Source organism: Ochotona princeps, chromosome 1 (genome assembly GCF_030435755.1).
Source record: "Ochotona princeps isolate mOchPri1 chromosome 1, mOchPri1.hap1, whole genome shotgun sequence".
In the NCBI taxonomy this organism is placed as follows: Eukaryota; Metazoa; Chordata; class Mammalia; order Lagomorpha; family Ochotonidae; genus Ochotona; species Ochotona princeps.
In genome coordinates, this window is record NC_080832.1 from 74739383 (window position 1) to 74753433 (window position 14051).

General features: G+C 44.3%; 1 protein-coding gene across 2 annotated transcripts in view; it reads right to left on the minus strand.

Moving 5' to 3' along the window:
• The window catches only part of LOC101522455 (cytochrome b5 reductase 4), a 93512-nt gene that overhangs the window by 68520 nt on the left and 10941 nt on the right, over positions 1-14051 (minus strand). For both annotated transcript variants that reach the window (XM_058661052.1, XM_004580423.3), the window contains one exon: positions 9584-9737. In XM_058661052.1, coding sequence (XP_058517035.1) covers positions 9584-9710 — 127 coding nt within the window. In that variant the 5' untranslated portion in view covers positions 9711-9737. The remainder of the gene's footprint in view (positions 1-9583; positions 9738-14051) is intronic.

Consider the following 14051-nt stretch of genomic DNA (forward strand, 5'->3'; position numbering starts at 1 on the left):
TAAAATGATGCAATGTGAACCTATTCGTAGGAAAAATCATGATACTCCTGGATATACTATCAAATCTATCAGATTTGACATGAAAGGCCATATTCTCAAACTGCAACAACAATAATGCCAAAATAAATATCGCGTAAAGCCAAAAGTAAGTAAACAAAGAAAAAAAGAAAACTAAAGAATGTCCTAAAGCAAATGAGAATGGCAACACAATATAACAAAATTTATGGAATACTACAAAAGCAGTTCTAAGAGGGGAGCTTATGGCAATAAAATGCAACAACAAAAAAAGATCTCAAATGGCCAACTTGCTGTATTTCAAGGAGCTAGAAAAACAAGATCAAACTAAGTTCAAAATTAGTAAGTAAAGAAATAGGAGGCTGGCATTCGGAACAGTATTTAAGAAGCCACTTGGAAAACCAGTACACTACTTCAGCATAACTGAGTTAACAGTTCTGGCTTTATCGCTTCTTGGTGTTTCGGCTAAGATAAAGTGAAGAGTCCTGGCTCTGCTTCTGGCACAGCTTCCTGCTAAGGTGTGCCTGGAAGGTAGCAACTGATGACTGATATACAGGGGCCCTGTCACTCACACTGGAGACCCAGACTGCAATTCCTGCTCCTGGCTTCAGCCTGGCCCAGATGGACAGCTTCTGGCTGTTGTGGGCATTTAAGCAGTGAGCAGTAAATCAATGAACAGTGAATTAGCAGATGGAAGGTGAATCCCTTCCTCTGTTAATTGTGCTCTTCTTTTTCTTTCTCCTTCCACTCTCCCCTAACTCTCTGCTTTTGTACCTTTTTAGTAAATGAAAATACATAGTTTAAAAAGACATATTAAAGATTAGAGCTTTAAAATATGAGGAAAGAAAGAGATGAAATGAAAAGCTAGCTCTTTAAAAGGCAAGTAAAACTGACAAACTTAGGTAGACTAAACAAAAAGCGAGGAGACTGAAAAATAATCAGAAATGAGAAAGGAAATATTAAAACTGAAACCACAAACAGAAAGGATAAGAATTTTTTTTTAGATTTTGTTTATTCATTTTGAAAGTCAGAGTTAGGGGGGAGAGACAGAGAGATCTTCTATCTGCTGGTTTATTCCCTAGATGGCCACAATGGCCAACAGTAGGTCAGGCTAAAGCCAGGAGCCAGAAGCTTCTTCTAGGCTTCTCACATACTGATAGGAGCCCACTACCTTCCTAGGCTATTAGCAGGACCTGGACAGGAAGTGGAGTAGTTCAAACAGGAACCAGTGCCCATATGCAATGCCAATATCATAGGCAGTGGCTTTATTTACAACACCACAACATTGGGCCCAGGATAAGAGATTACTGAGAGCAACTTTACAACAACAAATTTGATAACCTAGAAGAAATGGACAAAAAACTCCTAGAAATGTACACCTTATCAAGACTGAATCAGGGCACAGCACAGTAGCCTAGAGGCTAAAGCCCTCGCCTTGTATGTGCTCAGATCCCATAAGGGCGCTGGTTCTAATCCCAGCTGCTTCACTTCCCATCCAGCTCCCTGCTAGTGGCCTGGAGAGCAGTAGAGGATGGCCCAAAGCCTTGGGACCCTGGGGAGTGCCGGAAGCAGCTCCTGGCTCCTGGCTTCAGATCAGTCAAGCTCTGGCCATTGCAGCCACTTGGGGTGTGAACCAGCACATGGAAGATCTCTCTGTCTCATCTTGCCTCTGTAAATCTGACTTTCCAATTTTAAAAAAATCTTAAAAAAAAAAAAAGAATGAGTCATGAAGAAACAGGATGCCCAACAGACCAATTACCAGTAACAAGATCAAATTATAAAAAGTTTCCTATTAAAGAAGAACCCATTGGGCCATCAAAGCAATGGCATAGAATGTAAAGCAGCCACACTGGTTAGAATCCTGGTGCTCCACTTCCAATTAAGCTCTCACCTCATGTTCTAGAAAAAGCAACTTGGTTCTGGCGTTGGATGTTTCAGCCCAGCCATGGCTCGTCCATACCCGCATACAGCTCATATATGGCTCAGTTGGGGTTAAGACCTAGTCTAGTCCATCCCACATCTACCCTGGTCCTCCAGAACACCAGAAGGTGTTGAAGCCTGGCCCGGCCTGGTGCATCTTGTCCCAGTCCATACTTGTGCCAAGAGAGACTACAACCATTTCCTGACCAGAACGCAGCCCCATTCCAGCCCATGTGCTCCTTGGTGGGAACCTCAACCCAGCTAGGGTGTCCCCTTAGCTCCCCAACTGGGCCTGTTCCCAGCCATAGATCACGTGCATGCCAGTGGTTGCCCTGACTCAGCTTGGCTCAGCCCCTCACCTGTCTCGACCTCTGCCTTAGACTATATTATTCTTGAAACAAATTTATTGTCAATCAATCAACAAATAACCTTGTTCAAAGTGTTTGTTTAGCTGCCTTAGTCGATTTGTTCTGTTAATTCATGAACACTGAACTCAGCAAGCAGCATTGTAACTCATGCTTAATTCAAGCTTATGTAGCCCTTTTTTTTTTTCCATAAGGCTCATCACAGCCCTTCTGTGTCAGCATCTTTGTGCTGTCCTTGGGAATCATTTCAAACAGCAAAATCATTAACAACAATACAAAAATGTAAAGCACGTGACTGTGAAAATGATAATGTTTACAAAATGAAAGCCAGAAGCACGAGGGCAGATCATCACTTTATCTGCCCAGAGCCAGGAAGTGCGTGTCAGCCAACAAATTGTCATTGTTCTTTACATGTCACTGAATGTCAGTGTTCACTTTAAGATTACAAGTAAATTGTCAGAAGTACACAGTTTGCAAATACAAACTCAATGAATAATGAGGATATTCACATTTACTTACACTACTATCCTACAATAGTATCCTACTAGTAAATTTTGATGTTTCTTTAAATACTTCTGATATTTACTTGAAAGAGAGACAGGAAGAAAAAAAGGGCCATGAGTTCCTCTATCCACAAGTCCAGTCTGCAAATGGCAGCCACAACTATGGCAAGGGTCAAACTAAAGCCAAGAGACTGCTCAAGAATCCCTAATGAGTGGCACAGGCCCTATAGTAATTTTGAAAGCTGTATTATAAATAAGCTTAGAAAGCTAGCTGTAACAGAAACATAACAACAGGAAACACTACCACTTAGAATTAATATGTCAAACTATTTTTTACTAGTCATCAAATATGAAAAATATACATCCAGTAAAAGCCACTTTTGTAGTAGCCCCTAGCAGGTCTCTTCAATTTACTAGCATAAAACATCGTATTTAGAGTTCAAAGTGTTCTTACTTTTAAATTATAAATGAAACCCAGTTAATGCCATTTGGAGGATCTAATCTGCTAACTTCTTTAACAGAGCTACCAGTCTTTTAACTTAATCAACTTCTTCAAAATATCATTTATTCAAGTAGACATTTACTGAGTTTCAGACCATATAGCCCTCACCCTCACAAAGATCACAGGCTCTATCATCCTATCACATGATGACTTCTTAATGCATCATTACTAACACTGATTACATACTAATGTAAAATACACCACACTAAAGTAAAAACAATCTAACCTAAGCTCTCCAGAGTTCTCACAGATAAGTGATTTAGAAGTTTGCTGAAAACTTTGCATTTCTAAATTGCTTTTAGTTCTTCTCAGAGACAGAGAGAAATAACAGTGAAGAAAAAAAATTACAAAAGCATGAATTAGTGGTAAATTCAATAGTTTCTGAAAACCAGTGTATCTCCCCAATTCATTCCTTCAGCATCCCACTTAATTACTACAGCATTAACACGATTATGCACTTCATAGAAAATAGTGAAAATTAAGTGATCAAATTATGAGCTGCTGAGATCTGTCTTCAGAGTCATCCCAGGCCAATGTACAGCTTTCATATTTTGCAGTCTACTGCCAGCCAAATGCTCTTTTTCACCATCGTTTAAGATTGTGACTTAACTCAGCACACTTGAGAATGAAGCAGAATTGTTCACTGATGCTCGAGAAAGTAGTCCTATGTTACCTACAAAACCATGATAGCCACAAAATGTTAGCCACCAAAATTTCTAAGATTTATTAAGGAGATCATAGCTCCCTCATCCTTATCAGCTGAATTCAGATCTGATCTAAAAATGAGGCCACTGTCAGCAAATGAAGAACTTAAAATTTTTTAAAAGAAAGAGGAAATTACACTTGTGTGCTACTGTTTTGATCAAAATGAGTCCAGAGACAGACATCTAGCACAGCTCCTGAAATGTTTTAGGGTGCCGACACCTTCTATCAGAGTACCTGGATTTCTGGTCCAGAGTCCTGCCTCTGTTTCTGCTCCAACCTCCTGCAAATCAGCATCCTCTTGAGCAGCAAGTGATGGCTTAAGTCCTCTGTCTCTGCCACCTACTTGGGAAACTCAGATTTCATTCCAGACTCCTGGCTTTGGTTTCGCCTAGCTCTGGCTCCGGAGGGCATTTGGAGAGTGAATCCCCAAATGAAAGACCAACTTTCACTTTCCCTCCTTACCCTACCTCTCAAAAAAAATTTAACAAAGGGGCTCGGCGGTGTGGCCTAGTGGCTAAGGTCCTCGCCTTGATCCCATATGGCCACTGGTTCTAATCCCGGCAGCTCCACTTCCTCTCTATCTATCCTCCTCTCAGTATATCTGACTTTGTAATAAAAATAAAATAAATCTTAAAAAAAAAAAATTTAACAAAAAAAAAAAGAGAGAGAGAGAGAGAGAATAAATAAAGAAAGGAAGATCTTGGGTATAAACATTATCACTGACTTTTGAGGCTAAAGGAACACAAGGAACACATTCCCCTTTTTAAAAACTATAATACATTTATTTGGAAGAGGTAAGAAGAAGAAGACAGTGACATTTAGTCAGATATGTTTTCTTCAACTTTGATTTGGAATCATGTTCAAAATTAAAAGGAATCTGTCTCACATTCATACTACTCTCCATCGTTTCTGTCAACATTCTGGCTCAATTCCTACTCTACTTGAACTTGTGCATTAGAGAAATATTTTTTTGCTCCATTTCAAACCCCTACATGCCCAACTAAATAATGATACAACATATACTTCATCACACTATCCCACATTCAAATCCCTTCTGTAATTCAGACTGCCATTGAAAGAATAATACATTTCTGCTGTGGAACTATCAAAACCACTCTGCCGGCTCTACCTTCAGACCAGAGATGGTCTCCCCAAGAAACTGATGAGCTTTTCTGGACAATAAGATGCTGGACTTTTGCCTGGTAGATGCATGCAATGAAAGAATCTCAACTGAATTTGATCTGTGGTGATGCAACAAGGTGGAGGAATACATCACGGGGGGCGGGGGGAGAATCGCAGGGCCTATAAAACCATGTCACATAATGCAATGTAATCCAACAACAACAAAAAAAAAACCAGAAAAATGTAATACAGCAACAAGGTGGAGGAATACACCATGGCGGGAGGGAGTGGGGAAGGGTTGGGGCATCCCCAGAGCCAATGAAACGGTGTCACATAATGCAATGTAATTAAAATAAAAAATAAATAAATAAAATACAAAATTGGAAAAAAAAAAAAAAAACAAATGTCCACTAACAGGAAACTAGTTAAATAAAGTACTATTTGTTGATTGTAAAAAAAAAAAAAAAAAAAGAATAATAATACATTCCTCAGTCTGGCTTTCATGATCTGGCACAGTCCAATTTTTTTAAATTATTATTTTAGTTTGATAATCTTTACATAATTAATTAGGGCACAAAGGGTTAAGGGTTACAGGGAAGTGGGTAAAAACATTGTTTTCACATTTTTTTTCTGTATCTGGGGTAAGGAAAGGAGAAGCCCCACCCAGCTTCCCACCCATCCCAGGGTCCCTGACTTGGGGCATGCTCCAAGGACACTGCTCAAGTGGTTTCTATAGTTCAACAGTTTTAAATTGCTGTCAATCTCGCCATTCCAAGCACGATGAAATCTCTCCAGAATCCACTAGCTGACATGGTACATCTTAGAGTCTCTACTTCCCCAGATTTACAATGCCAACCCATGGCTGGGGTAGTTGATTGATTTGTTCTGTCCTTCATCCTCTGTTGTGGTACCAGGTGTCCTCTGCTGGTTCTGATGGACTGCCATATCCTCTGTGTGCACCTGGATATGCTGTCCACTGCTCCGTCTGAGCCTCTGAGGAGGTCCAGTTTTGACACTCCATAGTCAGACCATGGAACCTGCACTTCCCTTCAAGGTTGGGGTTCTGAAATGAGCAGTTCAGTTCACAGGATCCCCAGAGAAACTTCATCTGAAGTGACCCCAGACCTGATTCTTGTGTGTGCATATCAGTACAGAGTCTGGCACAGTCCATCACCCCAGTCAGCTCATGGATATGCTGGTGGTTGCAATTCCTGGATCAGCTCTGTTTCCAACCCTGTCTTCCACATGAACCAATGGGTGTTGCAGTCCAGCCTGATTCTGCCCAGCACATACTCGGCTCTCACGCAAACCAGTGGGAGCTGCAGCCTAGTTGGAGCAACCTGCAACAATCCCCACCAATCCTGCCCCCTGCCCTGGTTCCTGTGCTTGCCAGTGACACAGTCCAATTTAACATACTTTTCCAATATTCTTTCTTCAAACTTGCTAACAGTTACTCTCAAACTTTTCTGTTATCTCTGTTAGACACTTCTGCTTACTCAGATGCCCCCCCTTCCTGCACCGTACTTGAAGGTGTTTCTTCACCACAAAAGCATCCCTGGCAGTCCTAAGTCATGAGACTTTTCGCCCTTCAATCTGATATTACTTTTGTGTAGCACTCTTACTGCCCTTCCTTCAGCCTGTGGTCTAACATTCACTTACTCTCACACTAGAGTAAGGTCTAAATCAAAGGCATCTTGATAAAAGAAGAAATAAATAAATAAAAAGAGAAAAAAAATTGTCCTTTGCAATGATAGATGGAGAAAAGCTTACTGATTGAACACATTTCAACTTTTTAACACTTTGTGATAAAATCAACAACTTTATCAGCAGGGGTTCAATACATTCAAATCTTCACAGATCTGTTACTAGGAGCAATGTGTTACTTTTCAAACATAGTAATCCAATCTCTAATCCCATCAACATTTCGAATGAATAACCAAGAATAACAATATCTGAGTAAGGCCTCACTGCCAAGAAAGACTCACACATGGGAGTTTTCTGAAGTGACTTCCTACTGCAAAGAGTGGAGGCACGCCTGAAGCCTGGGCTAGTTAGCAGACACTCATTTAGCAGAAAACACTTTAGAGTAGAGGGGAGGTCACTTGGTTCTAGTTGTAAACTGATAAACAAGCAACAGGAAGGTTATAAAAATTCACATTTGTGTGTCTCTGAAGAACTTTGGGGAGATGTGGAGTTGCTCTGTCTTAGGGAAAAGTATATCATCACCTGCTGGAAGTTTCCATATCCTTTGTCATTGAGAATTCCATGCCCTAGCTGTTTCTGTTGTGAGCTGAATTAATTCCCCTACTATTTATAGGTTGAATTCCGTACTACCCTGCTCTGACTTTGACCTTATTTAAATATGGGATTGCTGTAGATAAAATTATCTGAGGTCACACTGGAGTAGGGTAGACTCTAATTCAACAGGATTAGTGTTTGTATAAAAAACGGGAAATCTGAGACATACACACACACACACACACAGAGAATGCTAGGTAAAGATGAAGGCAAAAATTGGGATAATGTTCCATAAGAAAAGGAATTCCAAACACTGCCTCCAGCCACCCTGGACTAAGCAAGAGGCTTGGACAGATGCCTCATCATAATCCTCAGATGGAACTAACCCTGCCAACATCCTGATCTCAGACTCCTGGTCTCCAGAACTGTGAGACTCTAAAATGGATATTGTTTAAAGCTATGTAGTTACAGAATTTTGTTGTGGCTGTTATGGGAAATTCAAAGTATTTTCTGGGGGTCTTTCCATGCAGCAGATCATAATTGCCCATGACAACCACATATATCTTTAAGTAACCAAACTTCCAAAAGATAATTGTTGTATCCATTCAACAACCACACACAGAGTGCCATGGTCACTCTATGCCAGCCACCAAGCAGAACACTGAGAAGGACTGACATGGTCCCTGCCCTCATGCAGGTTACAGCACAATGAGATAATTAGCTGCAAACTCTAATTACAGACAATAACAAAATTATAATTATGATAGTAGCAAAAAATGACACTTTCTCTCCTCTCTAAACAGAGGATAGAGGTGCATGTTTGGTAGAGTGATTAAGATTCCAGTGGGATGCCTACATCATCTACTAGTTTAACTAGGCTTGATTCCTGGCTCTGTTCCAGGCTCCAGCTTCCTGCTAATGAGCACTGTGGCAGGCAGTAGGTTAGGTTTGAAATACTTCTGAGTTTCTGCCACCCACGTTGAAGATCCTGATTAAATTCCTGGTTCCTGGCTTCAGCCTGCCAGAGTGCCAGCTCCCTGGGCACTTGGAGAGGGAATCAGGGGTGCTTGACAGTCCTTAAGTAGGACTCACTAAATGAAGCCCCAGAGGACCTGACATGTGGCCACTTCCCAATCCGACTGCAAGAAGCATTCCATAACCTGCACAGATGCCCAGAAAAGCCATGTGATCTTCTGGAGGGGTAGTGGTAAGAAAAGAAAAAAGTGTCTACACAAAACACTGAGCTAAGTGAAACCAAAGACTGTGTGCTAAGACGGACAATCCAGATGCTCAGAAAGCTGCAGAGAATGACACCATTCATGAGGGGTAACTGTCACACCTCTGCTAACGCACAAACAACCCTGTTCAGCTAGTGAGCTAACCAATCAGACAGCTGATCTTTCTAAGAAGTAAATACTAAACAATAAAATTCCTACAAGTGAGATCTGATGATCTAGTTTTAATGCTTTTCAGGATCTCAAAGACTTTATTTTTTCCAACAGGATTCTGGCACAAGCTCTGATGTGGAAAATTATTCCACATAACTGGATGCTACTGAATAATTCTACTATACTATTTTGGTATTAACTTGCCTGGAAAAGGCTTGTTTCCTTTCAAAAGCAATGTAATGCAAAAATGCTAGAAAAAATAGTTCATTTCAAAAATTGCTTTCTGCACTAGAATGCAAATGGTTACTTAAATACTAACTACAGGGCCCGGTGGCGTGGCCTAGCGGCTGAAGTCCTCGCCTTCAACACTCCGGGATCCCATATGGTTGCCGGTTCTAATCCCAGCAGCTCCACTTCCCATCCAGCTCCCTGCTTGTGACCTGGGAAAGCAGTCAAGGACGGCCCAATGCTTTGGGACCCTGCACCCGCATGGGAGACAGAAGAAGTTACTGGCTCCTGGCTTCAGATCGGCACAGCACCTGCCCGTTGCGGCTCACTTGGGGAGTGAATCATTGGAAGGAAGATCTTCCTCTCTGTCTCTCCTCCTCTCTGTATATCTGACTTTGTAATAAAAATAAATAAATCTTTAAAAAAAAAAAAGACTAACTACAAAATTATATTACTATATTACTTATTATGAAACACAATGAATGTTTGTTATCTAATTGTAAATTATAACCCCAAATAACATAAATACAGTGTAAAGCATAATAATTGAAAAATGAAGACAAAATTTTGCTCTAGTGTTTAATAAATGCTACCTACCTCTTATACATATCCAACAGTCATCCCTTTTATTGTGCTTTTTAAGTTCTTCTTCAGTTACTTCAATCAGCCTGCCTTTCAATCCTGTTAAGTCCTTTCCACTTTTGGTCAGTCGAATCCAATCCATAAGACTTCGACCCTGTTTTAAAGGAACCTAGAAAAAGGAAAATAGAACATAAATTTGAAGTCTTCAAGTCGGTTGCTTCCCCACTATTTGTCTTTAGCTAACTTTCATGATTCTTGGTCTCATTAAAAATACAAAAAAATAGTGGTATCACAGCAAAACAAGTATACTGAACCTGAAGTCAGAAAACAAGTTTTGATTCTGGCTCTGCCACTAATATATGCAAGTTATAGCCACCAATTTAAATATAATTTTCTTCACCTTTAAAATCAAACATTTGGAGGATTCGGGGCCTTGGGGTTGGGGGCGGATGGCAGCCCCCCACTAAGTGGCGTCTGCTGGGGGCGCCCCTGCCAGGCTGGATCCGAGACTGGGGACTCAGCAGGCCAAAACCACTGCTGGAAGGCAGTGACTGAGTCCTTGGCTTTGGGCGGCCAGTGCACCAAATGGTGCCAGGCTCTGCCTGCTGGCCGCCCAGCGGTGAGTTCTGGAGTTTTTAGGATATGAAATTGCTGCTTAAGAAACTTTCGAGTAAGCGTGGGGATTGAGACCTGATGATTTGGAGGAAAGTGTCCACAAGATCTATTTGAGCCAGAGTGAATCACCAGCCAAATTATGAATCCTGCGAATGGCTATTAGCATAGAGCATCACTGATTGCCACACACAGGTCCACACCAAAGCTATGGATGGGGGCCTGTCTAGCTGGACACCATTACTTGATTGGGTGGTGGAACAGTGGACTAGTCACATTCAGCAGGGTCAAGACACCAGCACACAAGAGAATTTGGTCCTGGGGTAAACTCTATGGGGGAAGTGTGGGCTTAACCCTGTGGAAATACAAGTCCCGCAGGTTAGCTCACAAGCTGGGGTGGTGAGGGGCTAAGCTAGGAGTGACCATGGCACCTGCCATCACTTATGGGTAAAGGAACCAATGGCATTCTGGGCAGGTCAAGGCAGCATTACCCGAACGAGCATCCTAAAACAGGATGTGGAGTGGGCCGAGCTGCAACTGGAAGGGGGCAGACTGGGCAGGGCCAAATTTCAACTCACACACACACAAAAAATACAAATCGGGATGGAGCACATGTCATTCTAACCCAGGCTCTTACAACAACTGATCTACAGGAGGCAGGGATACTATGCCACAGCATTGAAGGCAAAGGCTTAGACAGGTGAGGGGAACACCTGTGGGCCACATGTGAGTTAGATCAGGGAAGGGCCTGATTGGGATGACTGTTGCGAATGGTGCAAGCAAAATTAGAGTGGGTAATGGTTGGTAGGGCTTTGCCACATCATCAGATGGCAGAGACTGGCACCAGGGGAAAATTCTGTTAAGGTAAATGCCAGAACCACCTGGAGTTGCGCAATCCAGAAGTTGGAGTGGCCTAGGAGGGAGATAGTGGGCACCTCCCTCATGGGTAACCACTCCCACTGGAAAGTGCAAAAACCAGGACGGGGCAGGGGTTGCTAAACAGAAAGGCACCTGCCAGTATGTATGTGGGCCGGATAGTAGGCTGGTTGGGTCGAACTAGGCTTCAATGTCCACTGACAAGTACCAGAGCTTAATGGGAGGTGGGACAGACTGAACAAGCCTGTGGTACATACTTGCATGCATGGGACCTAGGGAAGGGAGCAGACTGGTGGGGGTTATGGGGAGCCGTCCCAACTACGCTGCAGCTCCCACTGGTTTGTGTGAGGACCGAGTATGAAGTGGGTAGGATCGAGCTGGACCACAATACCCATTGGTCCAAGTGGATGACAGGGCTGGAAACAGAACTGACCCAGCAGAGACCGGTCACATTAAACAAGGCCATGACATTAACAAATACGCTAGAGAACCATGAACGGGGAGAAGATTCTGTGGGGGATGTGTGGGCCAAACCCTATGGAATTTCTAGCCCCACAGGTTACTTCAAAAGGTAGAGTGGTGGTGGACTAAGCTAGGTGTGACCGGGGAGCCTGCCATGGATCACAGATTGGAGAACCGATGGTAGTCTGGACTAGTTGGGGCAGGGGCACTCGAGTGTGCATCCTGAGTGGGGTGTGGGGTGGGCTGGGCTGCAATATTCACCTGCTCATGCAAGGCCAAGGGGAGGGCCAGACTGTGCCGGGCACTGGCCTCAAGCCCGGTGGCATGTATGAGAACTGGGTCTGGGAGGGAATCAGGGGGAGAAACTTGGGAAGCTCCCCTGGTGAGTCTTAGCTTCCACTGGTGAACAGGTGGTCTGGAACTGGGGGTCGGACAGGCTGGGCAAAGTAGCTCCATTGGCTCGTCAATGTATAAAAAGGCAATGGAACGCGTGCAACAGGCAGTACTGAGCAAACCTTAGCCCACAAGTAAGACTGGAAACCAGGATGGAGCACAGGACATGCCCAGCTAGGTTCTTGCACCTACTGGTCTGAGTGAGTCACGGATGCTGAGCCACAGTATCTAAGGCAGGGGTCACGACAGGTGAGGGGCTGAACCAAGCTGAGTCAAGGCAACCACTGGCATGCACGTGATCTATGGCTGGGAACAGGCCCAGTTGGGGAGCTAAGGGGACACCCTAGCTGGGTTGAGGTTCCCACCAAGGAGCACATGGGCTGGAATGGGGCTGCGTTCTGGTCAGGAAACAGTTGTAGTCTCTCTTGGCACAAGTATGGACTGGGACAAGATGCACCAGGCCAGGCCAGGCTTCAACACCTTCTGGTGTTCTGGAGGACCAGGGTAGATGTGGGATGGACTAGACTAGGTCTTAACCCCAACTGAGCCATATATGAGCTGTATGCGGGTATGGACGAGCCATGGCTGGGCTGAAACATCCAACAGCCAGAACCAGATTGGGTTGAAGGCCTGTCAGGAAAAGCCACTGTTCCTGCTAGCACAGGAGGTGAACTGAGTAGTGCTGGCTCATGAACCCACTGGTATGCGCAAAATCTGGCAATGGGAGAGGTTCTGATGGAGGAGCCTGAGCAACTCCTCTGGCAGGACACAGACCCTGCAGGTAAGCGCAAGAAGCATGGAGGGAAACAGCCCAGAATAGCACATGGAAAGTTTCCCACTGGCTTACACTTGGCATGGGTCAGGGGCAGACCAGGCTGAATCAGTGCTTGTCATCCACTGGCAGATCCAAGCACCACAACAGTGTGGGTCAAGCCTAGTTTGGTCGCAACAAAAACCAGTGCACAATAGGGAATGCCAAGGTGAGGTTGCCTGTACCGGATGTAACTGCAGCTCCCAACCAGCACACGTGAGAACCAGGAAGGGAGGGGGCGCAGCCGGCAGGCGAATAAGGGGTGGTTACCTTGCTGGACAGCTGCTCCCACTGGACAACATGAGCTGGGATGGGGACAGACCAGACTAAGCAGGGTCACAACAGCTGTGTGCCTCATGTGGACCAAATCAGGGAAAAGCCAGGCTGGCCTGATTATTCCTACTGGTACAAACAAAATTAGAGTGGGTGATGGTTGTTTGGGCTTAGCCACAGCATCAGCTGGCAGAAGCTGGCACTGGGGACTAATTCTGTCAAGTTAAACCACAGAACCACCTGGAGAGTGCATAATCTGGGAGTGGGAGTGGCCTGGGAGGGAAATAGTGGGCTCCTCCCTCTTGGGTTACCATTTTCACAGGAGGGCACGAAAACTGGGACAGGGGCTGGGGTGGCTAGACAAAGAGACACCCAACAACATCCGTGAAGGCTGGTTAGATGGAACAAGGCTTTAATACCCACAGACATGTATGAGAGCCGAATGGGATGTGGGACAGACTGCACTAGTCTGCCATACATAATGGCTAACCAGGGTAGGGGGTGGGCCTGGTGGGGGTTATTGTGGGTCGCCCCGACTAGGCTGCAGCTCTCACTGGTTGATGCGGGGGCCGAGTGTGTGCTGAGCAGAACCAGGCTGGACTGCAACACCCACTGCTTCCAGTGGAAGACAGGGATGGAAACAGAACCAACCCAGCAATTGCAACCATCAGCTGAATGGGATGATGGACTCTGCTAGGCCCTGTGCTTGCTAGTGCATACAAGAATCTGGTCTGGGAACACTTCACATAAAGTTTCTTTGGGAATCCCCTCAATCGAGCTTCCAGACTCAGAACCCTAACCATCAAAAGACAGAGGACAGAACAAGTCAATCAACCACCTCAGCTATATGTTGGCAATGAAAATGCTGGGCAAACGGAGACTCTATGATGGACTATGTCAATCAGTGGATTCTCCAATGACCTCATTGTGCTTGGAGTGGCGAGATTGGCAGCAATTCATAACTGTTGAACTATCAAAACCACTTGAGCAAGACCCTCAGAGCATACCCCACATCAGGGACCTGGGACGGGTGGGAGATTGGGTGGGGCTTCTCCT